General features: G+C 34.9%; 2 protein-coding genes across 2 annotated transcripts; one reads left to right on the forward strand and one right to left on the reverse strand.

Annotated features, from left to right (window-relative positions):
- Positions 1-1,069: 1,069 nt before the first annotated feature.
- Positions 1,070-11,344, reverse strand: LOC128222938 (uncharacterized). The gene is made up of 12 exons (XM_052932129.1): positions 11,135-11,344; positions 10,428-10,619; positions 9,507-9,595; positions 8,878-9,048; positions 7,996-8,219; positions 7,594-7,764; positions 7,023-7,138; positions 6,737-6,794; positions 6,325-6,419; positions 5,275-5,419; positions 3,852-3,984; positions 1,070-3,537 (listed from the first exon to the last, which is right to left on the reverse strand). Exons 2-12 carry the CDS (start codon positions 10,596-10,598, stop codon positions 3,444-3,446), a joined length of 1,467 nt encoding a protein of 488 aa, XP_052788089.1. The 5' UTR covers positions 10,599-10,619; positions 11,135-11,344; the 3' UTR covers positions 1,070-3,443.
- A 3,622-nt stretch (positions 11,345-14,966) lies between these two features.
- Positions 14,967-25,282, forward strand: LOC128224480 (protein FAM166B-like). The gene is made up of 6 exons (XM_052934322.1): positions 14,967-15,136; positions 21,464-21,699; positions 22,038-22,213; positions 23,072-23,210; positions 23,756-23,977; positions 24,729-25,282. Exons 1-6 carry the CDS (start codon positions 15,075-15,077, stop codon positions 24,806-24,808), a joined length of 915 nt encoding a protein of 304 aa, XP_052790282.1. The 5' UTR covers positions 14,967-15,074; the 3' UTR covers positions 24,809-25,282.
- The last annotated feature ends 2,666 nt before the right edge of the window (positions 25,283-27,948 follow it).

Raw genomic sequence — 27,948 nt, forward strand, 5'->3', positions numbered from 1 at the left:
AAGTCGATGGAACTTCCAGAGCAGTAAATAATTGAAAGTTAACAACGATGAATTTAACAACGTTGTTAACTTTAACAGCTCTAAACAATCGCTCCTTATTAAATAATTATTTCTGTTTTGTTGCAACATCCAAAAACCCTTGTAGCTTTTTATAATAATCATTTATGACAGCTATCACTAGAAAAGATTTGAGATTATTGAACTATGGGTCGATTGAACTGGCTCCTTCTCCACTTACGTCTCAGAATCTAGTTTGGGAAGCAAAGTTTTAATTTGGTTGTAAAAATGCTGTTTTGGGGGCAAAGGCGGTAAAAATAATGTATGCTATTCATATTATCTGTTTTATTAGCAGGCAAAAATCTTTTTAACATTATTCATATTAAAGATATTTCAAAACATTTAAGTATTCAATTTTCGGAGCCTAAGTCTGAAGACGTTAGGGAATACGGACGATATCGTAAACGTCACCGTTGTTAACTTGCAAATATTTTCTCCTCTGGAACTAAAATGGACACACTTGTTACTAGTTTTTGAAGTATTTCTAACAAGGCTCGAGATACCGGTTTGAGATGTACATGTTTTATCTAATTATATGAGCATGTTGCAAAATAGTTCACCGTTTAAAAGTGATGCTTTTAACAACCTTGTTAACTGTAACAAGGTTCTGAACAATGGGCCCTATATTATCTATCGCTGAAACTGATCCATATTGTTCTGGTATTGAAGGATATGGCGTTATGCGGGCGTAACTTAGGTGCACAACTTTTTACATTAACTCCTCCTTCAAAACCGAAATTTAGATAGTTTAAAATGTTGGCAGGTTTTTTGTGGGATTTTAACATTTTCTAGTGCGGAACGAAGCATTTTTAGCGTATTTTATAATCCGCTAGTAGTATTTTTATATCTCCAACACGTTTCTCAGTTTTATTACATTTAAATACTCAATATCATATTAAGACAGATATTGGCATTTTCTCTTACCTTCAATTAGCAAAATAACTAAATGAGCTCTAATTAGCCATATTCAACTCAAAGGCTCCATAAGGATAAAACAAAGCACATTTTAAACTAATTTTCATTCATCATGTTTTATTTTGAAAAAGTAATGTGCAAGAACAAACATATAATGGTCAGAATGTATATGTGTATCAATACAAAAACAACCTTCTTAACAAAGGATTATGGTAATGAGAAATTGTAGAAAAACATGCAGATTTAAAAACTGCAGCGAAAAACTCAGAAAATGTATCACATTAGTAAATATGAAAGAAAAATATGAATAATATAAATAAATATATAAGAAAATAAATAGAATAATTAACTGATGTCTAGGAAAAGTATACCAATCTGCATACTCCATACTAACCTTTGTGGTCAACATTATACTTTGTCCAATGAGAAGGCAGCTTTTCTCAAGTTTTCCCATTCAATTAGTTCAGTAAATCAGCAGTCAGCTATCATTAATTTTTGATGTAAACAGTGGCTTGCCAAGTAAGTTGGTAGTTTACACAATACAATGTAGACCACTAAAAACTAAAAAAGTATTAGAATGTTCATACACAAAATAAATGGTTATGCGACTGTTTCACATCAAACCTTTTATTTCTGTAAGCATTTTAACAATCTTTAACCATTACATACGAATGATTGATATGTATTGTTCAGTGTATATATGTGACATGGTTTTCATTACAAACATATTTGAGCACAAACTGCCATCAACAAGTATGAATCATTTTAACTTAATATCATGTAACAAAATATCACATCAAAATAAACACCAATCAAAATAATAAGGGGAAAAGAACTTTCCATAAAGTTTCTTTGCATAAATAATGAAATATCTACTAAATGATATTTTTTTCTTACACCCAAAATGTTCTTAAATACAAGGATTTGTATCATCAATATATTATTGATATATATATAATGTGACATCATAGAAGAAAAGCTTTGAAAATGTGCACACCTTATAACGACGTTTTATTTCAATCATCAAATCAGCTATAAATTGAATATCACTGTCGTGGTGATTCAATATGATATCTATTAAAAGTCTTTACAAAAAAATATATAAATTCATGTTGAACTTAGAAAACTTGTTTAATCCATTTTGTACTGATTGACTTCCTATGAAATATCCTCTATTAGAGGCAATATGATTGATTATCCCACAAGTAAACACAAACTACATAAAAGACGTCACACAAAAATAATACAAATGATCGATAAAATGATCACTTAAAGACTCATCAATGAACTATAAATACTACACATGTAAATTGTATTTCATACATGAAAATATTAATATCTCAGACATATGTTCTAGAAAATATTAGATCACTGATTTTATTTTTGCATAATGATGGACATTGTTTTCTTAAATCAGCCTTCATGTAAATGTTCACAACATCAATACATATAGATGTCAGTATTACCTAGGGCCTTCAATCACATGCTAAGTCCAATGAACAAGCGAATCTTTATAGATTTTATCATTTTGGTGTGTAAAAACAGTGTATAATAGATACACATAGATACTCTCAGAGGCAAATTTTACTTGGTAAATATCTTGATTAATCTTTTAACAAATGAGTGAAAATGAGCAATTACAATTATGCCTTTTGATAAATGAATAAAAAGATTGTTTTCATTTACATGAACACTATAACGTATAAGGCATATTGCAATATCCCTCCAACGCAACGTTATGCACCAGTTAATTGTAACCACGCCCCCCCCCCCAGGTCTTGGGAATAGCGGGGACTTTGACTTTCAGTTCAGCCAACCCCGGCTAAAATTCTTGCCCTGTGGAGACGAACACATGGGAAAGTCCCCGCCAAATGCCCCTGCACCCCAGGGACCCTAGGGAAGGACTATTCCCCGCTATATTTAAAGCGAAGACAAAACCACCACATTCACCCGGCACTGCGGGGCCATCTGAAAGGTAAAAACACGGCCCATTTCTCAGGCTAACTCCGGTATACCCCCGGACCTGGGGGGGGCCGTGGTTACAATTGACAGGTGCATTACGGTATATTATGCTTTTAACCAAAATGTCTTTCTGACAACTATATTGCAGTCAATGATTTTACTAAAATGAGATTCCAGTTTCAACATTACTAGTGAAATCATAATTTCTAAATTCAATTTGATGATACTTTTACTGAAATTCATTTTAATGTCATACTATTTATGAACTTTTGGATCACATAAAAATAATCAAGAAATATTAACCCATATCAACATGTTTTATTAAATTCATCAATAGTGATGATTCTCTTAGTTGACAAATGATACTTCAGAGACAGTATCATTTTTGCAACTATATAGTGCTGTCCAATAAGGATACAAAACAACCAATTAGGTGTAAGGAGACAGATCATGCCCACTATCAATTTCACAAATGCTATTGTCCAAGATGATTTCAGGTTACAAAAGGTTTAGGAGACAGTACACGCCCACCATCCCTCCTCCTCCTCAGGCTGGGGCAGAAGTTTCGGGTCTGGCTCTTCAAATTCACAGGGGAAATATAGCCTGAAATAAAATGTAAGATAAACTTGTACTATTCTTTCATTGAAATGAAGAAATATTCACCAACGGCCATCAAAATGATCGTGATGACATACCATTGTTACTCAAACAATTAAAAACTATTTTCAATTTAATATTTCAATTTCCAAGTACATAAATACTTTTATGCAAAATAAAGTATTTTAAATCAAGCATTTTAGCCAAAATTTATGAACATTATTTCTCTCATCTTAACTTCTGATGACATTTTTTTTACATATAATAATCAAAAACATTTTGGTCAATGTCTGGGCCTATAAAAAATGAAAATTCCATACCTAACAGTAGTGATGAAGTATTTTCCTTGTGCTGCGATGAGTGAGACCGTAGACGAGTCATCCCGAACACCAGTCCCATAACTGTCAGGGGTAAACGGGTGAATCACTGTTTCGACTCCGAATATCGGAACCTCTGAAAAAATAATATGCCATTTTTAGTGTCCTTCATATTAATGTAATACAAACAATGGTTATAAATGAACAAGAATGATGCAGAGCCAATGCCAATGCTCATGTGTTGTTGTTGGTCTTTCATTAGAACAACGGCAAATTACTCTACAATCATTGTAACCAGAGTTATTGGCCTTGTTGTACATGCTTGTATTGTCTATGGCAACATATGCACCATGTTTAATTCAAACACCTTAGACCTTTTTCAGTAATAGCCAAGGATAAAGTTTTGCATGGCTAAGACAACAAGAAATGCCACAATACAACTAAACAAGGTTTACAATGATTGACAATATAGTATGACTCAGTAAAAGCATGTTTCTATTTAAGAACAGTTACAAGGTTTAGGTATAATAAATCAACTGTAACTAAAGAGGTTCAGTTTCAACTGTTTTTCTATTTTAAGTAACAGTGACATTGACCTTGACCCTAGGGACTCTTCCTAGTAAGTTTGGTCACAATCTGTTAACCCAGACATTTTTTTATTTAAGGTAAGAGTGACCTTGTCCTTGACCCTAGGGCCCCTAAACTCAATACCAAGAAAGGTCACCATAATTTCTTCCTTCATACCAAGTTTGGTCACAATATGTCAACATTGACTAATGATATTCAGTTCCAACTGTTTTTCTATTTTAGTAAAGCAGCCTTGCCCTTTACAGAAGTGGCCCAAAATGAAAGGTCTACATAAAATTATTCCTATAACCAAGTTTGGTCACTATATGTCTCCCCTAACAAAAGAAATTCCTGCCCGCCAGCCACTATTTGAAAACCTGCCCAAAACATCAAAAAAATACTCCAGTCAAATCTCAATCAAAACTCATTTCATCACAAAGAAGAACATTATGATAAAAGTGCTTGAGTAATCACTAAAATAAATACTCAATAACATTTCTTGTTGAAGAATATTTTTTTTCTGAATCTTGATTAGTTTTTTCATCAACATATTCTATGAAAGAATCTGATTTAAAAAAAATGAAAATTACTTGCCCCCGGTATGTGATTTTTTGTTACCATGATAGATGTTTCACTGCGTATAAAGTGATGTTGACTTAAGTTTTTTTGTGATATTGGGGCCAGCTTTACAATGCCAAAACAGTCTGCGATAGGGTAACATTTATTCTTTGAGATGTATATATCTGCCTATGTGTTTTAAATATCAACACTGTTTATCTAATCAATGAAAAATGGACCGTATTGCCAAAATGCCATGAAACTGTTTCAATTAAAGGAAGAATTTATAAACTGCACATACTTGTAAGCTGAAGCCACTTGATGACTCTCTGCATGGTTTTGGAGAATGTCTCACAGTTCTTGCCCCAGTCACCTCTCCTCGTTGGGATGAACAACCTGGACGTCAGATTCACAGTCTCATATGGGCACACAGAGCTTTTGGGATCCTGAAACATGGCAAGATGTAAATCACTCACTGTATTAACATTTAACGTTAAGTAGAATATGTTTTTAGAAAAAATTGTTGATCTCACCAAAACGTTTCCAGATTATTACATACATAATTGCTGAGACATCTTAGACTACTGCAGCTTAGTGTAAAACTTCTTGCAAAATTCTTTGGGTTGGTTGGTTATCAGAAACATTTATTGTTTTGTCAATATTGATCAAATATAAACTATTAACCAATCACATCATTCAAATGTGCAAACGAATCAAAAGATAACATGCAGACATCTTATTTAAGTTTTTTTACAAATAGCAATACAATAACTGATCATCTTCAACTGTATTAAGGATTAAAATAACTATTTACTAAAACCCCCGCTGCCCAACCACCATTCTGAAGACTTTTTCGTTTGATGTTTTCAACTGTTTTAAGTAAACATTCCTTTGTTAATAAACACTATTTTAAGTTTTCAAGTGTTTTTGTAGTCAATTATATTTGTTTGCCTTACATCCGATGTACTTGCTGTACACAAACATGTGAAATGGATTTAACTTCCAATAAAATAGATTTTGTATTTGTATAAACTATTTTATGCATAATTGCAAATATTTGCAACCAAAGCATTTGCCGTATGATAATATCTTCAGGCAAGAAATAAGTGCATGGTACAGTGTAAGAGAGAACCAGGTTTAAGTTAGAGTCACTAAAGCTCTCCTTTAATGAATGTGACCAGTTGCATGTAAATATCATAAATATTTCTAAAGTTATGGACAACATTAAACGTAAGCATGATGACATGTGTCCATGACATCTTTAGTAATACTTATTTCTAAGAGCTAAAAAAGACAGACGAAGCTATTTAAAAGAATCCTCTTTTTCACACTTACACTTAGAGCAACTTACCACAATATAGAAAATTCTGAGCACTCTAGCAAATTGGGCATCCTTGCCTGCCGCTTCCACATACCCTGTTTTGTCATGGTGTACTCTCGCTTCACCTAAAAATATTCATATGTCACTTTAAATTCACAACGTAGGGATTCAATCACTCAATAATAAAGTCATGATCCATTTCACACTCAATTTATCTTCAATTAAAGCCAAATTTTCCTAAGAATACACAATACACAACAAATACATGTACATGTATACAAGCATCAATGAAAAGACAAAAATGCTCATATTGAAAAATGCTAGTGACACTCCTCCCAAGTTCAATGAAATAACTGTTATACAATTTGCAACTACAATCAGTAAGTTTTTTGATGGATACACAGAAAATTGTTTGATTATATAACTTAAATGTGAAGCTAACCTTTCGAGGTTCTATCACAGAACACGTCCACTGTCTGCATATTCACAACTCTGATACCCTGCAATCATAGAAAGAAAAAATACATAAAGTTTCATTGTAAAAGACATCAAGAACTCAAAATACAACTAAACCTTAAAGAGACTAGACACCAGATGGTATCAAAATCAGCAAATATAGTATTTCCTCAAAACAAGCCTCGCAATATCATTGCGAGCTAATATGAGGCCGATTTATAAATGAATAAATCATTTGAGCATCACTCGTCTATATACAACCCTTCTAGTACCTTCTGATTTCTAAGCCAAGCCCTCCCTCTCTGCACAACTGTTGTGAATGGACAGTATCGCAGCTTAGACATCGTCTCCCAGTTGTTCTGACAAACTGGGGCCTCGTCATGGTAGCCTGGAAGAAGAAATCAGAGCTTTATCACGCTTATTCACACAGTTCAACCTGAAACTTGATCACATAATCCTTTCGGTATAAAACTATTTAATTATGTGATTTCTAAAAAGAATTCTAAATGAAAATAAGTGCCAAAAATCTGTTTTTCATTTAAAACAAAACTATCATCTGCTGTATAAAAAACTTTGACAAATTGTTATATATCAATATGATGATTTTAAACTTTAATCATGATATACATATACACTATGTTTGTAAACTAGAGGAATATACTTCTTTTTCATTAGTGACTAGTCAGTAAACCAAAGTACTGAGGTTAACTTACATGTATAAGAAAGTCCAAATGAAACAGATGAGTTATTTTAAAGCTTTCTTATTCATTCAAATTAGTCTTTCTGATGAACATATTTCTACACTAGTGCTTGGCCCGGTAACTTCCACTTCTGATTACTTACTGACAACTTCAAAGGTTGGTTTTCCAATGATGTAGTAAATGCGGATGGCAAACATGTAGATTCGGTCGTCTTTCCCACAATCTGCCCAAGACATTGATTCCGAATCCATACACTTCCCAAGGGAATTTTCATCATACTTGACCTTCACATTTTCTATACTGAGAACGGACCCTGAAAATTGAGAACAAAATCAAACATAAAAACCATGTTTAAGGTTTGGTTAGATTGTACGTTAGAACATATGAGAGTGAAACTATCATGCTCCAAGATTGATATTTTGCTTTTCTGTTACCATGTTAACAAACCAACATGTAAATCTTTGATATTACACTAAATCACTGCACAATAAACCAATCACAATAGCACTGCTGCAGCATATTAACATCTAAACTTTAAACATACCAGGAAGAGGTTTCTTTTTCAGGAACTTATTAAGTTTGTCCATCATTTCCTTGTAGCCGCAGTAGGTTGGCATCACGGCACGGGCGTTGAACATTCCCACCTTGAACAATGACAGCATACTGTCCGGGTCTGAGGCTTCTCCCTCGGAGGGTTCAGGCATGGTTGTGATGTAGCCGATCTCTTGTATGGGGCTTGAGGTGTCCAAGCGAGGTGCTAGCCATAATCTGGGGTAAACGATATAAAAGCTATATGCAATTCTATTTAAGACTTAGTTTTGTTTTAATGAAACTAGGATGATCACTAGACCAACACCATCAATAACAATTTCATACATCATGTTATATAAAATAGGTTTTAGAATGAAGACTTTTGTTTTACGGTAAAGAATGTATCTAGTTGACTAGTTCAAACTGCATCACAATCATTAGATAATTAAAATTGTCATCACTAGTGTAGTTAAACATATTGTTTGTTGTGGAAACAACCTGTTATATCTTAATCTGTTATGTCTTAAATACAACCTGTTTTGGTTATTTAATACTTTGCAAAAAATGAACAATCCTCTACCTTTTTCAGTCTACCTCTTCTATAAAGTGTACCTCTTCTATAAAGTGTATATAGTATGTTTTGTAGTTTTTGTTTGTTTTTTATTTGAGGTTCTTTTCTCTTTTTTAAAAAGTCCCTTTATTATTTGATAATATTTGTTTTGTTTTTAGAATTTTATATTATTCAGATATATTGTTCTTTTTTCATATAGTTATAATTGTTACAATGAAATTGTATAGATGCACAAAAAAATAAGATATCTCAACAACAAAGAAGTCCAACAAAGAATTCTACCTGTGAATCAGAATATTTAAATACAGATTTGTGTTTCATTACCTGAGGCCTCTCACATATTTGTTGATGCCATAACTCGACTCATGGTACATAACCTGCTCCAAATCAGGAGCATTCTCTTTTTCACTGAGTTTCTTCGTGAACGATTCCAGTTTCATAGCCTGGTAGTCTGGATTTCCCTTCAACCATTGGTTAACCTGCTCCATCACTGAACTGTAACCAGAAAAACTAAGAGTGAATGGACATTCTATTGAAACACCAAATAAACCTGTGAAATGTTTTATATTCATGAAAGGTTGTGTAAAACTCACATTCAATATGTCATTTTATTTATTCAAGAAGTTCAACTGGAACTGAAAATAAATATGCAAAAAAAATTGTATTTTTGAAAGTTTGTTTGGAAGTCAAACTAATTGTGCGAAAGGTTTTGAATCATGACAATTTAAATGAAATTTGGAAATTATATGTGAAACGTATTTTAGATCTTATTTTTTGCTTAAAACACAATGTAGAACAAAGATATGGATTACCATTCTATTCTTCAAATTATTCAATGACTTTCAAACTATTATGATGTTGATAATCACCAAAACTTGCAATTCATGTATACAGCATTGTGACAAAAGAGTTTTAATGTCAAATAACAAGAAAAAAAAAGGTTCTAAACATACCTAAACTCTGAATAAATTGGTGAATCCACGTTTGATGCGGCTTCTTCTATCAACCGAGGCATGAAATCAACAAATGTCATTGGTGGGATCTGTAACATATAAAGGGAAAAATATTTTACCTTTGTATAACAGGGCTTATTTATTCCACTTTTTAAAGGGACTTGCTCATGTTTTTGAACCAAAAGATAGTTTGTCCTGGTAATACATCTGATGTTACATTTATTTTATCATTATTTTACTCTATGATATTAAAATTTACAACTATAGTACTGGTATAAAAGAAGTATTTTGGTTTTAGTGGGTGCAAACCCACTCCGGTTAAGTCAAGTATAAAAAATTAGAAAACCGCACCTTCACCACTAGGCCGACCGGACTTATACCAAAGTGATGGATAATTTGACCTTTTAACAATACATTGATTACATTAACTGATAAATGTCAATCAACAAATCATGTAACAACAAACCTGTTAATAAGTGACCAACATTTATTAAAACTGTTGTCTTCAAAAATATTTCAGTATTATTCATAATTTGCTGAAGGGTTCCAGCTTTTGGTATCTTAATTCTTACACTCCTAATGATTTGCCACACTTTATTTCTATCAAAATCATGAGCATGTCCCTTTAAACAAATCAGTTGAAAGATATAAAATTAAATGGTATCCATTTGATTTAATATTAAAATCAATCTACAAACCAGTATATAAATGGCAAACTTACACAACAAGTACATGTACATGTATGCAACTGCATCTAACACACTGTATACATGAACATAATCATATTATTATTTTGTTTAACTAAAATATTTTTTGTGGTGACAATTCTGGCATATTTTATTTTGACAATCACAGACTGCGATTACCCAAGGTAATTAAATAAATATATAATAATATCACTGTCAACAAGCAGTAACTTACAGTGAAGTCTGACTCTGTCTGTTCTGTCGTCTCGGTGTCTGTGTATGCAGGATTATCTGCACCTTCAACTGTAACGTTTTCCTCTGTTGGTTCAATTTCAACTTGATCAAACGTCCTCTCCTCTTGAGATGTATCAGAGGGGACAGCTTGAAGTTCAACTTCCGTAGACATCTTGTTCGCTGTTAGGTTCTACTGCAATTCAAGAAAGTCAAGAGTCAAATAATAACTTATGTTTTAGTACAGTGTTATTTTGAGCTTAAATTTTGTCAAACAGCTAGCCTTACTGCGCTTTTCTTTACAATATATATCAAAACCTTTTGAGCTCTGTATGACATCTGTCTAGTAATGACTCATAAGTTCCAACAAGCAATCATGTGATTTTGAAGCATTTTCAATTTGACCATCGGTCATGTCTTTAATTGGTCTTACATGTATAATACTGTACGGTAAATTTTATATACATATACTATAGTGTACTCTACATGAAGCTTAATATTATGGGAACACATGAATTTCTTATAATTTACACGCAATTCATTTGATAAGTGCATTGGAAAAAATAAAGCATGGCCTATCAACACATACATATATATATTAATATATTCATTGCACTTTGAAACACATGCATGCCCTGTACATTAAGAAACACCTGTAAATTGTCCATTCATATATTAATAAAGTAAGACAAAAACCAAGTGTCCACTTACCTCTATTTAAACAATAATGTTAATTACGCAGTATCGGTCAATTGTTGATGTCCAGTCGCTCTGACTTGTCCAATTCTGTAAACACGTGATTTTACATGCTCGTCACGCTCTGATTGCTGTTTGTTTATTTACCTGGTTGTTATGCCAATGTAATCCGTTTTCCGGTTCAGCATGTGCGCGTTTTTAAAATGAAATCGCTGTTTTCTTGAGGGTTGATGTTGATAAGGGGGTGAACCAGGTGATATAGTTAAATAAAATAAACAAGTGTTAGTTTGATTTAAATTTATATCAACAGATGGCCTGGCATCAGGAACAATAAATTGAACTGCACTGCACGCTAAAAGTAACGAGTGTTACCAATTTCGACTCTACAGTTGCAGTCAACACATAGCACAAAACTCAGTCTTGCATGGGTTACTTCCCATGGACCAAACGCGTGTGAAATAAAACAGTAACTGCTATCACGGACCTATGCTGCTATCAATTATTACCTTGCACTTTATAATTATCCGTCTGCTCTACACTAGCATTGATGATTGACATGTTTTGCACATATTTACACTCACGGCAATTGGCTGTCTTAATTTTCGTTAGAATTATAACCGCAAATATTCTTAGAAAAATGTGTCACTGTTTCCAATAAATGTGCATTGAAACACACTACCAGGTAGGGTTTGGGGAAAATTTTGAAACATTTGTTTTCTGGTACAAAGTGGTTTATCAATGTCATTGGGTATCCCAATAGCAAAACTATCTCCAGATGAAAAACCCGCCCGACCTAGTAATTTCCGGGTGACGGTTTCACTTGCTCTATCAAAATCTCTTCCTGTATGACGGAATAAAATGTAATATCCTTAACCTCTCTCTTCGAGTACCGAATAATCCTCTATTTTCTGCCCGAATACTGCCCACCGAATAATGCCAAATGTTGAGTTCCTGCGTACCGCATACCACACTCCCGAGTTCATCTTAGAAATGCCATGCATACTGCGTACTAAAATGGTTTCAGCCTCCTGTATACTATTTGGGAACGAGAAATGCTTTGCAGTTCTTACTACTGTATTCGTTTGTTATTCAGTATAAACTTGATCATAAAGGCCAGTGTTGTACCAAAAAGCAAGTGTATCTTTGTCCTTAAAAACATTACTACATGTATTACCTAAAATTGAGTTTAAACATTTATTTACAAGACATGCTAATTTGATGACTATATACGGACATGCGTACGGCAAGTCTACAGCAGACAAAACATACAGAACAGAACAGAATTTACCTCTTCTTATGCAATAAAGCATTTTGTCAGATATTTAACGTAGACAAAAGTTCATAAATGTGGTCAACGTAACAAGGCATGTCAAGCTATGTAGCTGTGGAGAATATTCATCTATGCCAGTATTGTGTATAATAATAAAATAAAAATGATAACTATTTAATTATATATATATATATATAATTAAATAGTTATCATTTTTATATATAACGAAACTGTGAATGGTTTATGGTTATAACATAATTATATCTAACCATATATTGACATGATATCAACTGCATTGCAAGTTTGTGACACAAACATTTAAATGTAGCGTAAAGCGATATATATATAAACATGAAGGTTTTACATAAGAAACACTTTTTGATAAACATTGATCGGAGGTCATTGAAACAACTACATCTCATAACAAAATGAAATTCATTTTCAATTTCCTGTGCATTGCATAATAAACATACTCTATCATATCTCGGTAGTCTATTTTGCCCAAACCTACCAGTTTTTATGCGTACCCAATGCGCTTACTTAAGATGCACTCTTACTCCCAAATAGGCAGTACCACAATTAATACAATTGTTTAAATTCACCGTAAAGGATGAATGGATATCGAAAGCAATGGTTCTTATTAAGGATACTGTGGGGGTTTTAAAGACAGGTGCAGAAAAACGGTATTTTTACACTATGAGACGGTCGTTGATCACCGTTAATTTTTTAGGACCTACCAATCATTTAATATTTGCGAGTTTTCAGCTATTAAATACACGGTTACAATCTTGTTATCAGTAATTGATATTTTCCATAAATGCATCATTAAGTTAGTAGTTAATGGTTTTACCACTCAAAAAGTATGTTCGGTTTGCTATAATTATAAATACAAGGGTCGATTTAATGTTATTATGTAAGGTTGTTTTTTTTTCTTCAATCAAGCTGTCAATCAATCCTTGACTTAAAAATTGCTCATTTTTTTTAAAATCATATTTCCCCGGATAATGTCTTATCCATTCTCCTCAAATAAACATTTTACATTAGATGTCCATTTTTTGAGACCGTTTTACGGATTTACGGTACAAAGAAATAAGAAAAATATTATTAGACATGACTTTTAACCAATATTTAGTGATTAGCATGTATCTTTTAATATATATTGGATAATGCCCTAATAAAACATACACTCATTATGGTTTTAATGTGAAACATGTATTTATTTATAAATCAATATACATACCGGAACATTAAACATTTAAATAAATGATTAAAACAGTGTTAAATGTCAAATGAACAAGTGTAATATACGGTGGTACGGCGATACGGTGGTACGGCGGTAATATTTCCAAAATATGTTCATGTATAGGTTGTACAACAAATGCGCTTCATGCTCGGGCTGCCAATACAATGACAGCAAAAAGCACTAAAGAAATGTGACTTCTAGTTAATTTGACGGTCTTCCCTGACTTTATTAACGCCTTGATAAAAATGCAATTCGCGTTAATGTATTATTAATCTAAGATATTCTTGTAAGAACTACGAAGAGACACCCTTATCTATGAACGTCCTACAAAATATCGTTCGGCCATACCAAATTGTAGTTTTATGTTTAGTGTCAACCCCTAGTACGAAAACCTATCTAGCTTTCCTGAAAAAAGACGAACCTTAAAAAAATAACGATTGGTAAATGAGTGAATCCTATGTAGAATATAGCAACATAGCCCCTTTAGATAATTCTGGACCATTTTCAATTGTATGATGGATTTCCACTGCAAAATGAGTTCAAATATGACTTTATTTAAGTGTGATGATCATGGGAATCACATCAATGACATGCATCAATATCTGATATCAAATGCCAAGAATACTAGCACACAGGTACAAAGTATAAAGCATGTTGTTTACACCTGTGTTCTGTAATCGGAATTATAGTAAAAAGACATTTAAGATATGCGGCAAAAGTGTTGATCATATAAAATGCGTTGTTGTTCTTCTCGACCGAGAAGCCCAAAAACCATCGTCGGAAACCCCCGATACACACTACACTATGCTGCGTTGTGTATGAAGTGTAACGGAGAAAAGTACCGTGGTTGCCGACGATGCCCAAAACGTATCCGTCCGCGGACGTTAAACATAGAAACGATTTGATATGGCCTTATATCAAAACGGTCAGACCGAGTGAGCGTCAGACATCAAACTACGATTCTAACTCGCAAACTGAAATAACCTTGTTTAATAAATCCTTTAATGTCTATGTTTTTACAATAAAAATAAATTATTCGAAAAAAATCATACTATACATGTTGTTTTTAAGATACCCCCTCCCCATATACATGCTGTTTTTAAGATAACCGATTAAATGCGGTGTTGCTATGAATGTGTTTTTATTATATAAAACATTAAAAGAAAACGCTCGTTATCAATATAATATTTCTTTCCTTCGCCACGTTACGTTATTTAAGTCGACGTCAAAATGTGCAGACGACTCTCCAAAGGCGACGTTGGAAACATGCGTACACAAACTGCGCAAAAAGCAATGACGTAACAATCAAATCCTTAACTACGCTAATCGCCTGCGATCAACTTTCAAACCCAATAGAGGAAATAAAATAGATAGTGGTAGTTTAAACTTAGGGTAGACGCTTTATTTTGCTAGAATTTGTTTTGTTTATTAATTTATTAAAAATGCCTTTACCAGCGAACGGGAAAAGTATTTTAATGACACCGGACCCTTATCATACACCGGGGTAAGTTTATTTTATTTGTTTTAATCAATTTTTTTTGGCAGTTCAAAAACTATTTAACACCGATAAATATACATTCGTAATCTTGTACGGCATTGCGAAGGGTAAATGTAGTTGAAACACAATAGCAGAGAGTATTACAAAAATGTACTTGGTGTATATCTGATATTGAATTAAAACGAAATCCTATAGTGAAATACCAATTTTAAGTAATTACCTAACAAAAATACAAATTTCGATTTTAAATAATTGATATCGACATGATTTGACCAAACTGCTAAATGAATGTTAAACTATTGAAATAACGTGAAACACAAAGCAAGTGATACAATGGCAAATATTACTACTAGACTAGCAATGAATTATTAATGACTTTCAAGAAACTTTGTTTAACATATGGAACCCGACTTTTGTTCTACCACTTAAATAAAACATATTGTAAATGCGTTGTCGATCTAGGCCATGTCGGCTAGGGCAAAAAACGTACTGATTCTACGGTTGACTTTCAGATATAATAGAGACGTATGCTAGCATATATGAAAAATATATTTAGCTTGATTTCATGAGTTGTTTTGTTGGCAAATCGTAATCGTCCATAGTCAGTCGTCTAGTAAGATATATATCAGACTATCGAGGGAGAGGGGGAGGGAGGGGATGGAGTGGTGGTGGTGTTAGTAGTTTATACTCCGGATCCCGGCGTGAGCACATTGAAGGGTCCCAGAGTGACAGTTCAACCACCGCACACCTATCCTGGGCGGTGAACCAGTACTAGGTGCCTTCACTTCTGCAAGGAACTGACAACTTCTGTACATGCCAGGGGCAGTGGTACAGTGCGAATGGTCGTAGAAAGGATTTCATAACCAATCACAACAGAAGTGACCTGGTCCGCTCGGGAATCGAACCCGGGTTGTCCAACGCTCTACCGACTGAGCTAACCGGGCGGACAGGGGATGGAGTACATGATCATAGGGAAGTTAAGGAGGTTAGGGCCGATTTCTTCTAACGTTGTTAAAGTGACACTCTTATTCAAAAGCATTACATACACATTTATCACAATCATAAATTATGAGGGTTAAACCTTTAAATGCTTACTAAATAATGCATGTATGGAAATATTGTTACTGATAACAATATTGTAACCGTGTATTTACGAGCTGAAAACGCAAAATATTAATGGATTGGTGAGTGTTAAAAGATTTACTCTGATCTACTATCGTTTTATAAGGTAGATTTACCGTGTTTTCTGTACCTTTCTTTGAAATTAAACTCGGCATCAAGTACAGATTGTTTTCGACATTTATTAATTCTTTCAGGCATATTAAAAATATTGTATTTATTGTGGTAAATCTTATTTCGGAGTAAGAATGCATCTCTAAAACGTGCGGGCCAACCCTTTTGTATATATCATGCTATGCTTTTTTCTGTTGGAAATTACTTGATAATATGGAATAAAGTACAATTAAAATCGATAAGTAAGTTCATTCAAAGTCGCTACTGCCTGCGAAAATGGGCTAGTAAATTATTGGTAGAATCATTGTATGTATGACATTATAACTTTGTTCAAAATAATTGCCCAATATCATTGCACACATCTCATCCGGTTTTTATAATTTACAACCTTCAAAGACGATAATATAAATACAGCGTAAGGTGGATTTAGAAGGCAATCTTTCATACACGCTTATCGAAAGGTCTTCTGTTTTCACATAATAACGCTCAAACAATCTGTCAAAATGTGCTGTAAAAATATTAATGATATAAGATATTGAACGACTTTGGTTCTACAATAAATCATATTACAAGTTTTGTACATTTCATGCAGTGGTATTTGTCACAGGTTAGGTATATCAATACATTAAAAGCATACGAATGTAGGTTGATAATACATGTAGCGTTTTAACTTTTATTTAAGACTTTAACAATAATCTCTAGCCTAAGGCTTGTCTTAATCTCCTTAAAAACATCGATATGCGTTTATAGCCCATATTAAATTCTAATGTATGCTTCTACATCGTAATGTTCTTATCTTTCCGTTGTTTGTTGCGTTAATTAATTCTAATTTATTCTTGTGTTGAAATAAGTCGGGATCTTTGTTTCTTCCATTTTTTCGGTCAATATGCATCATAATAAATATGAACCAGCCACAAACAAATCTCGTGAAGACAACAATGCGTGTTCACAATAGCTTTAATGTCGGAGATTGTCTCAACAGCAGCCTATGCGTTTAGGTCTCACGGAAGTCATGGGCGAATCCAGGATTCGATTTTAGAGACTTGTAAGGTAACTTAGGATGTTAACTTTTGACTTGCGCCCCTCTCTTAGATCCAAAATTAATTTCCAGTTTAAAGTGTTGACAATTTCTTTAACAATGTGTAGTCCGAAATGGTGCATTTTTGCGCTTTACTTAACCTCTTTCTACTATATTGATTTTTAAGGGGGGGGGGGGGGGAGGTCCGTAGTTACCTTGATCCTATTCTCATGGAATCAGAAAAAGGATAATTAAGATGTTTATTTATTAACACCATGTTGTTTCCATACATGTAGGTTTCGTGTAAAAAGATTTTGACTATCAAAAATAATTTAAACGTTTCTAAATACGGCCATTTTGTCAATAACCTTCTGCCGAAATTCAAGCGTCTGCGACGCTTCCAGTTAAGTGAGAGCATCACAAGGACGAGTACGTCAACGCTTGTCCACGTGTATGTGACAACAGATCATAAAGGACATCTTTTAGGTACTATTGCGAATTTTGATTACGGTAATTAATTCTTCATATGAGTAGAATTTTGATTATGGTAATTAATTCTTCATATGGGTAGAGGTTGAACTATTTTGATTCGGATCGAGGTATTGTGGTGGAGGTTAACGTATTGTGGTACACGTTGAGGTATTGTGGTATAAGTCGAGTTATTGTGGTACACGTTAACGTATTGTGGTACACGTCGAGGTATTGTGGTACACGTCGAGGTATTGTGGTACACGTTGAGGTATTGTGGTACAAGTCGAGTTATTGTGGTACAGGTCGAGGTATTGTGGTACACGTTGAGGTATTGTGGTACAGGTCGAGGTATTGTGGTACACGTTGAGGTATTGTGGAACCGGTCGAGGTATTGTGGTACACGTCGAGGTATTGTGGTACAGGTCGAGGTATGTGGTACACGTTGAGGTATTGTGGAACCGGTTGAGGTATTGTGGTACACGTTGAGGTATTGTGGTACACGTTGAGGTATTGTGGAACCGGTCGAGGTATTGTGGTACAGGTCGAGGTATTGTGGTACAAGTCGAGGTATTGTAGTAAATGTCGAGGTATTGTGGTACAAGTTGAGGTATTGTAGTACAGGTCAAAATATTGTGTTACAGGTCGAGGTATTGTGGTATAGGTCGAGGTATTGTGGTACAAGTCGAGGTATTGTAGTACATGTCGAGGTATTGTGGAACAAGTCGAGGTGTTGTGGTATAGGTCGAGGAATTGTGGTACAAGTTGAGGTATTGTAGTACAGGTCGAAATAGTGTGGTACATGTCGAGGTAGTGTCGTACATGTCGAGGTTTTGTGGTACAAGTCTAGGTATTGTGGTACAAGTCTAGGTATTGTGGTACAAGTCTAGGTATTGTGGTACAAGTCTAGATATTGTGGTACAAGTCTAGGTATTGTGGTACAAGTCTAGGTATTGTGGTACAAGTCTAGGTATTGTGGTACAAGTCTATGTATTGTGGTACAAGTCTAGGTATTGTGGTACAAGTCTAGATATTGTGGTACAAGTCTAGGTATTGTGGTACAAGTCTAGATATTGTGGTACAAGTCTAGGTATTGTGGTACAGGTCAGTTACTGTAGTAGAGATTGATGTATTTTGGAAACATTTGTTTCGTCTTCGGCCTTGTCAGCGTCGTTGTGAAAAAATGAACTTGGTTATAACACAAAAACCATATCAGATAATCAAGTGAATTTCGTACACTTTTCGCCAGTGGCAGCTCGAAATTTGTACACTAAGGCCCATACCTCTGGCTTTAATAATTATTAAGTTATGTCTCTTGCTCGACTAAAACTAAAACAACAGACGAGCATTTGCGTTCATTCTGCGGCGCTCTTGTATTAAATATACGTGCATGTGAACGTGTACTGAAAGGTGGTCTTTATCAAAGGCTGCTAGTTGTTATCAATCCTTATCTTTAAGACATTTTGTCAGGAAAAAAAGCATACATCAGGAGCTCATGAAATTCTATCCCTCCAAGGTCTTTAATCAATAGAAAGGATATTTATGACATTACAAAACTAAAATGATACCGATTTTCTCAAACAAACCAGCCTAACAATTAGCCCAAATCAATTTTGAGTCCACCGTGAAATAAATGCGAATCAATGACGGTTTCTGAAAGGTTTTAAATTTCATTGAAATAATGAAGTGTTTAATCCATGCTGGTGAAAAGTCGAGCTAAGCTTGTATGAAACCAAGGCAAAAGCTTTGCTGTCCATATAAAATTGGTTTAACGTCAACTCTATGGAGGATATTCGTTTATTTCAGTGTATGTTCGCAATAAACCATATTGAGCACCAAACGCGAATTTTCCACGACTGACGTAAACCCGTGTGAAATATTTACTTTATCTGGCTTTTAAATAGCTTCCAGTATGTAAAATCGTTTGTTGCGATTTCAGTTAATTTCTAAAAAAACATCGATCTGATATTTTGTAAACAATAAATACCCGGAAGGGCCGGCACGGACGCTGACACGACACGCTTTCTGGTCCAAATTCCCGGTAGACGAAGTCTCCACTCGGGACCGCCACTTCTTCTAAGTCAGGGACCACTAAATAAATCCCCTATTTATTATTTAGTCAAATGACTAATTTGCACGCGAAATAAGACTGATTTCTAAGCTTCCCGATTCCCATCACCATATATGGGGGAAAAAGTTCAACTTGTGTACTAAGCGTTAAACAACATTAGAAAAGGGTAGCGTGTATTCAATTGAATAACCAAATTCCTAGTTGGACTACAAACAATGCGGTGTAAGTGTAAACACATGTTAAAAAAAGTTTTTTTTAAATCACAAACATTCAGCTTAACCATTCAACTTCAACCCCTTTAAATATGAAAGGTCGACTATGGTTTGAGATGGTATAACCCTGTCCTGTGTTAATAAAAAGAAAAAGAAAACATTTAAAAATAAGAAGTCACTTCCAAATTGGTGTATTCTGCCCTCCACGCGGCGGACGCGATTATAATCTTCACCGACCCTCGGACGGGCGAGGCCACACTTTATTTTGTATGGCGGCCTTTTCTATCCGAACAAATATTTTTAAAATAAAATCGTGATGATCGGATTACAAAACTGCAGCGTTTCGATTTCTTTGGTAGAAATTCCTGTGACATAAAAACACAAAAATGTTATACCGTAATTGTGTGCCACCTCAATTCATCAAACATTTTCTGCTGATAAGCAAGCATTTAAATGCATCTTAAATCCCAGATAAGAAATATGTCATCCTTAATAATCAAGGTTATATAATCTAGCTGGATTTATGTGTCAAATAATGCAAATATACTGTTGGTTACGTTTTTGCATGTTGCGCAATAAGTTGCTTTCAACTTTTTGATTTGTTTGCACACAATATATTAAACGCAGATATTTGCATGAAAACCATTGAGATGGGTGGCAAACAATGTGAGAAAAGAATCTATTAAGAATCGTAGAAAAAAGCATTGAATTAAAGTACTCATCGATAGTTTATAAAATGGACATGTCTCGCTATAGTACTTAGAATAAGGCTGTGCTATGTTATAGGTAGATAGACTTAAATTAAGATATTAATGATTATGAATGGGTGGAGTAAGCAAGCCCTTCTTAATCATTAAGATTTTACTTCAGGTCATCTTACTGACTAAGGATACAACATTATTGGCTGTTAACGCAGAATCTGACGTAGGGAGTGTGTATTGAATGAGTGGTTGTAGGCGGACCTATAAACACCTGCGGAAGTTTAAATTATAAATGATTAAGCCTATAGCAGTTATAAAATGATTGCCTATCCGCCATTTTATTGGCTGTAAATATAGGTTTGTATTCTAAACTTTATAAGACTACATTATGCGTGCTCAAACAACCTTGCACTGGTAACGACAACATATTCCCTATTCCTATTTTGCATTAGTATTGGGGAGGGTGTGTGTGGGTTTGGGTCAGGCTGTTAACGCAGTCAATGGACGCTGGCAAACCTTAAACGACTTGATAAGAGGAAAAGGGAGAAGTAGTATGTCCATGTTTGTGGTTATTTTCCTTTACATGTTTTGTCATACACATATTTATTTCTGCCTTTTTAAACATTTCAGTTATGGCGGATTCTGCCCACAGTTTAAATACCAGATCGGTGAGACTTTTGGAAAGACCACATCCACGCTCCTGCGTAACAATGAAGTAGCAAGTTCCGGTCAACTGGTTCTGGCGGAAATCCGGGCCAATTCTGCCCCAATGCCGGATGAGGACCCCAGGAACACCCTCTTGCGCTCCCGGACACATAGCTGGGGCGACCAGAAACTTATGGAACAGATGATTCCCGGATATACAGGTAATTCACTTTCAGTTGTATTATTATAAGGAAGACCAAAACCAGTTTCTTCTTTTAACTGCTCCGCGTCATTATTTGACGGCAGGAAGAAATGATTGTTTTTATTTCGTATGTAACTCGTTTTAGATCCATAATGAATAAGCAAACCAACAAAAAATACTTCATCGATGTGCTTGCATTGCGAACGGGTCACACACATTATATGCGCATTATACTAACTATCACGGCCAATTTCTCGTTTTGTGAACATAAAATTTACCACATAAATGCATAGTTATATACTGTTGTAATCAATGGAATCCCGCATGCAACATGTTTAAAATCCTCCTATTTTCCAGGCTTCATTCCCCGTGCTGAGCACTTTTTCGGTAAGCGTTATGCTGTCAATTGCAAGGGTGCAATTTCCGACTTCGAGCGCGATCACCGAACCCAGCTCCGGAACGCCGAGGAGCTCCGATTGACAGAAGCTGTTCAGTCGGGAAAGATCGACAAGAACGCCGTACCAAGCCTCCCAGTGAGTACTGTGTTGTTGTTTTTTCATTTTCTGGTGTCATAAGCAACAGTCCAATCCTCATCCTCAAGGTCGTTAAGGCGATAAATGATGCACAGCACCAAAGAAAATCTGACGGATATGGGTTCATTTTCTCAACATACTCAAGTCAAAATTAAGAATTTCAGTTACATAAGAAATGGGATTCACCATCTTTATTGAAAGTTTTACTTGCAAAATCAAATAAGCATTGACTAAAATGTCAATTTATATGGTTAAACTGCTCAGAAATATCGAAAAAGCGAACGATAAGTAAATTGAAAAGACTCCCCCCACCACAGTTCATGAGTATCTCTTGCCGTCTGCTTAGGCATGCGATGTCTTTAAAATCGGCACTTGTTTCCTGTTAATATCATTTGAATACATCTTGTGATATGTATGGCCATGTAGTATAACATTAAGGCAATTCAAACTTACTTCAAGCGAAAGACCAACCAAAATCATTATGGGGGAGTCTTCTCCAACGAAAAAGACAACATGTATACACCGGAGTTCGTCCGAGAAGAGTCACATTATGGATTCGCTTAAATACTAGTATGTTCTTTTCAAAGCATGTCTGCGTTGTTATATATATATTTACCGCCACTTTGTCCCCGTCAAGCCGATGGCCGCAAAAGCCAAGGCCTACATTTTTGACGGACCGAATTAACCCGTGTGTTCATGCTCCTATTTTATAACCTCTTTTCATCACAAAAAATCTTCTGATTGCGGGGTGAATAATATTCATCATCTAATTGAATTATCACATGTCATCATCTCATGTCATCATCTCTCATTATATTGAGATAAAATCAAATAAGCATTGACTCGATATTTTTCCAGCCAATTCACAGCCGCCACATCACTCCTCTGAAGCCGATTGCGGCCAGTGCCAAACCCTACATCTCGGCGAACCCCTCCAAGTCTGCAGAGTCGCCCTACTATATGGCCAACGAGAACGAGATGAAGAGATTCATGTCAGGTACAATATGATCACTTAAAAAGGACTTTGTTTTTATTTGCACATGCGCATCACACTACTGGTGATACGGAATCAGATAGCACAGTGTTTCATTCGGAACACCTCGGCCATTTCAATCGAAAACAACCTCGGATGTATGCCATAACATCGGTAGAAGTAGTTCGTAAAAATATAGTATTAATGAATTGCAGTGTTTTAACGTGTATTTTTTTATTACAGAGTTCAATTTGATTGCCAGTGAAGTGTGTTGCATAATAATTAAGATTTCCAAGAGTGAAGTCCTTAGGTTAAACTGCTATACTGAAATCACTACGCGATCTACTTGCAGCGTAGTTATATGTAAAGTATTCTGACAGTGTAAACCGTCCATATATCCGAGCTTGTTTTAGATGGAAAAATGGCCGAGGTGTTCCGATTACAAGGTGTTTAAAACGTAAAATTTGTCCAGACGTCGTTATTGTATGATACAGTTTTATAGTATTATAGACGTAATGTTAACCGCTATAAAATAATTACTGTGGTTAAAAATTATCTTCTGTTTCCAGGCTACACTGGTTTCGTACCGAGGGCGCGCCCAAGGCTCGGAATGGGCTACCCCATAATAACCCATGAGGCCCTTAACGAGTTCACCTCGGATACTTCCCGTCTAAAGGCCCTCAAATCACAACCAATCAAAATTCACCGGGACCAGGCCATTGTAAGGGATAGCAAATTGATCTACCCGACTGAAAGTGGACTCGTCCCGCACTACACCGGACATATACCAGGTATGGGCGGATTTTTCTCGGCATTTCCGTAGTTTTCCGGTGTTTATGGCGACACAGTTTATGCTGCCAAAGATCGAACTCTCTATAACTCATTGAAAGCATTAGTTTTCTCTGACTTTGCTTGACAATGAATTGATTTGTGCTTGTAAATCACACATACCTTATTTAGTCGTAAATCAGGACCGGACCTACACGTGTTAATGATGTAACATATACAGTAGGCCGTACCAACGCGCTGCCTCAGAGTGATTTGTCTATTAAAAAGTTTTTATTGAATTTGACTGATAAGTGGTTGGGTGTTTTTGCGTTTTACTGTTTCTGCAAATGAACTTAGCATTTCAAGGTAATGAAACATTAAATGACCGGGATGTTTTTCTCCGTCTAACCCCATCAAATCAATCGCAACATATATGGCCTGGCAATTGACTTTATACATAAAAAAAATCGTCTGCCGCCGTTACCGATTCTTTAACATATCACGTGGAAAACCCGCAAAACATGAATTTATTTACAATTTATATTGGTTTAACTGCAATTCAATCGAAGCGTTTAACTACGCTCACAAGAACGCCTTAAAAAACTAAAACTGACTGTCCGAAGCCGCACTGGTGCAAAATGGCTATGCAATCGTGCTTTGTTTTACTGATTGGCAGTCACGTTTTGCTTAAGTATATTTACAAACATTTGTATAATTTGCTTAAAATTGGTATTACTAAAATCATCAAAATAATGAATAGCATTTTTTTTTCAGGCCAGAAGTTCCGATATGGTGAGACGTTTGGACACAGTACCGAGAACGCGAAACTCTCCGAAGTCCGCGCATCCGTCTAGTTAACATAGCAACCCTAGTTTCCATAACAATCATAAACACTGGTCAAGTTTTCATTTCATAAAGTGGACTTGTATTTCGTTTTAGTTTGTCAGATACAAGTGCATTTTTACTTGAGAATGATATTTTGAAAAGACAACATTTCTGTATAAATACTATAAGTCTGTCTGTTGTCAATGAATTGTTTAAGTGTTGATGGTGAATATATGCATTTCATACGGTTAAATAATTATCGTGTCCGAGACTGTGATTGATGAAAACAAAGTTTTATTCCTCAATTTTGTATCTTATAATCCAGCGAGAGCACTTAATATGTAATGTAAGAATAGTTATATATACAAACTTTCCATTGTCTTTCTGAGAACACTTTCACTTTTATTTACTTCTTGAGTATTTTATCCGAAGCAACTATGTGATTTTGTACAGTATTAAGTTTGTTTTACTAACTGTTCTACTGCATTAAACATTAATCTGTGTGTGAGTGTTTCTTTTACTTTGGTCGAAGTTTCCGCTGTTATTTAGTCCGTGCTAAATTGAGCATATATGTTTACTGTCGCCTCATCGAGCAGTATGGATTTCGGCATTTTGCCCGTATACAACAAAAACAAACATGAATCTCAACCATTCGCAAAACCTCGCCCATATTCATTCGAAAACAACCTCGGATGTATATTGACGGTTAACAATGTCAGAAATATTTACTGTTTAACTACGCTGCAAGTAGTTGGCTTTATTCTCGATAATCTAAATTATTTATGCAATAATACACTTTACTAGCAATCAATTTAAACTTAGTATTAAAAACACACGTTTAAACGTTTAACTACAATTAAATATTACTATTTTTCAAAATTTTACGAACTACTTCTACTGGTGTACCGGCATACATCCGAAGTTGTTTTTTTATGTAAATGGCCGAGGTGTTCCGAATAAAACTCAACTTAACATTGAGCCAAAAAATAAGCGTTTATAGGAATTACTCATGATCAAAATGGGTGTCAAGTAAAATATAAATTACCATACAAAAAACTCGTTCTTGTCAGATATGGATCTGTTCAAGTATATGACCTAATTAATCATTAAGATTTTATGGTCAAATCGTCTGCTGTAAACACGCAAATGATCTAAGAAACTAATGGCTTATTTCAAGGCAGGTCCGTGGTGTAGGTATTAAAAATAGAACCTTACACTTAAAGTGACACTCTTATTCAAAATCAACACATACATGTACGCATGTATAAAGAACATAAATTTTAAGTAATACACCTTTAACTACTTCCTAAAGAATGCATTTATGGAACATATTAATTACTGAAAACAAGATTGTAACCGTGTATTAAATAGCTGAATACGCAAAAATATTTAGTGATTGGTTAGTGTTAAAATATTTACTGCGATCTACTTTCGTCTCATGACCATGTTTTCTGCACCTTTTTTCAAATTAAACTCGAAATCCTTTATTAAAAAACCCATTGATTTCGACATTTATTCCTTTTCGGTATATTTACACAATTGCATTCATTTGGAAGTAAGAGTGCATCTTTAATGTAGAATCAGTTGGATACTTTTGTGATAAAGGCAGGTTTCACTCTCTTCTCTCTGGAATCCAGAATACCGCTAAATTTCAAACTGAAATCCGGAATACCCATTGATGTTGAACTGGAATCCGGAATACCGCTAAATTTCGGACCGGAATCCGGAATACCGCTAAATTTCGTCCGGAATCCGGAATACCCCATTGATGTTGAACTGGAATACGGAATACCTATAATTTCGGACCGGAATCCGCAATACAGCTTGGATGATTTACCGCAAATGCTCTTCTCACTTTGGGGTGAGAGGGTCGATGATCAACCTTAGTTAAAGGAAAATATCTACACTGGCATAGAAATGTTTACACCTACGAATAATGTTTTATAAATAGTGGCACCAGCGGCTCGTTACCGTCATAAATTGTGTCGTGGCAGAAATGCCTAACTGAGACATTCAAATTATTCTCCTTTGGAATCAACGTACAATCCAGTCAGAAAATGTTATGGTAAACTCTTTTTTGGCATACTGTTTAAAATTACATACTGGTAAAATGCACATCCAGCGACGCTGCACTTCTCAAAACCACGCCCGTGCAGACACTTTTTGATTTGGGGATTCAGGTGAGAGGTCCAAGCTGAGTTGCGGATTTGAGAAAACTTGGAGATTGTACTGTGCGAGTGTATTATCGTGCAACAGCTTAATTCCGCACATCCCGGTGTATGGGCGCTTGGAATTAAAATGGTCAATAACAGCCAAGTAAACATGATCCCTATGAAATATGCTCGTGACACTACTTTGATCAGGGACAGGGACTCGGACAACAATCTGTCACAGTAAAAAGGCGTCTACACGACACGCCTAACACTCCTATTGCGCCTAGTAATCACAGGTAGCTCATTATTTTTACTCACCCATATTTTGCTCAAATCTCAAAAAAGACTCTTGTTTCATCCCCCGTGAAAATCTCGACATTACATTTGAGCGGGGAAAAAATACATTGCTATTGCAACTTACAAATGTCTGTATGGTATCTCACCAGAGTATGTTAAAAATCTTGTTACTTTTATGACATGTAATTTCAATCTAAGATACGAAAACTGTGTTCCATTAGTAAGAACAACTAAATATGGGAAAAACTTTTTCCGCTTTGAGGCCAGACTGGAATGGAACAGCCTTCCAAAAGAAATAAGGTGCTCCCAAAAATACCTGGAATTTAGAAGGCTGGTCAGCACCTGGACAGGTCCCTCTTGTAAATGTTCAATGTGCAAATCATACCTTTTTGCTTTAAAAAATAGAAGAAATTGAGAATTATAAGATGTTTCAATGAACATCTTTTATCCTTTATCTTAAAGGAATAGGAGTTTTGTTTTCAGTGGGATGGCTTACGACCTACAAGATATGGCATTCAAATACAATGTACCAGAAAAGATTTCAGCGGACTTTCTGAATAAAATAACAACTTGAATTAAATAACATGGGCTAATATATATTTATGATTGTTTCAAATTTATAAAACATCTGTGGAACACATACAACTACTTGTGTTTTTCTTTCGGCAAGTATTTTGTTTAGGTGTTACGACTTTACTTTTTAATTAACATTCTTTTAC

This window comes from Mya arenaria, chromosome 17, assembly GCF_026914265.1.
Source record: "Mya arenaria isolate MELC-2E11 chromosome 17, ASM2691426v1".
NCBI lineage: Eukaryota > Metazoa > Mollusca > Bivalvia > Myida > Myidae > Mya > Mya arenaria.

Excerpts from the sequence above, each read along its gene's own strand:
- LOC128222938 (XM_052932129.1), bottom strand. The coding sequence starts at position 10,598 with ATGTCTACGGAAGTTGAACTTCAAGCTGTCCCCTCTGATACATCTCAA. Across the intron at positions 6,420-6,736 it reads CTGTGATAGAACCTCGAAAG|GTGAAGCGAGAGTACACCAT; the intron begins GTTAGCTTCACA and ends GAATATTTTTAG. Across the intron at positions 5,420-6,324 it reads TCAGAATTTTCTATATTGTG|GATCCCAAAAGCTCTGTGTG; the intron begins GTAAGTTGCTCT and ends GCCATGTTTCAG.
- LOC128224480 (XM_052934322.1), top strand. The coding sequence starts at position 15,075 with ATGCCTTTACCAGCGAACGGGAAAAGTATTTTAATGACACCGGACCCT. Across the intron at positions 15,137-21,463 it reads GACCCTTATCATACACCGGG|TTATGGCGGATTCTGCCCAC; the intron begins GTAAGTTTATTT and ends TAAACATTTCAG. Across the intron at positions 22,214-23,071 it reads ACGCCGTACCAAGCCTCCCA|CCAATTCACAGCCGCCACAT; the intron begins GTGAGTACTGTG and ends ATATTTTTCCAG.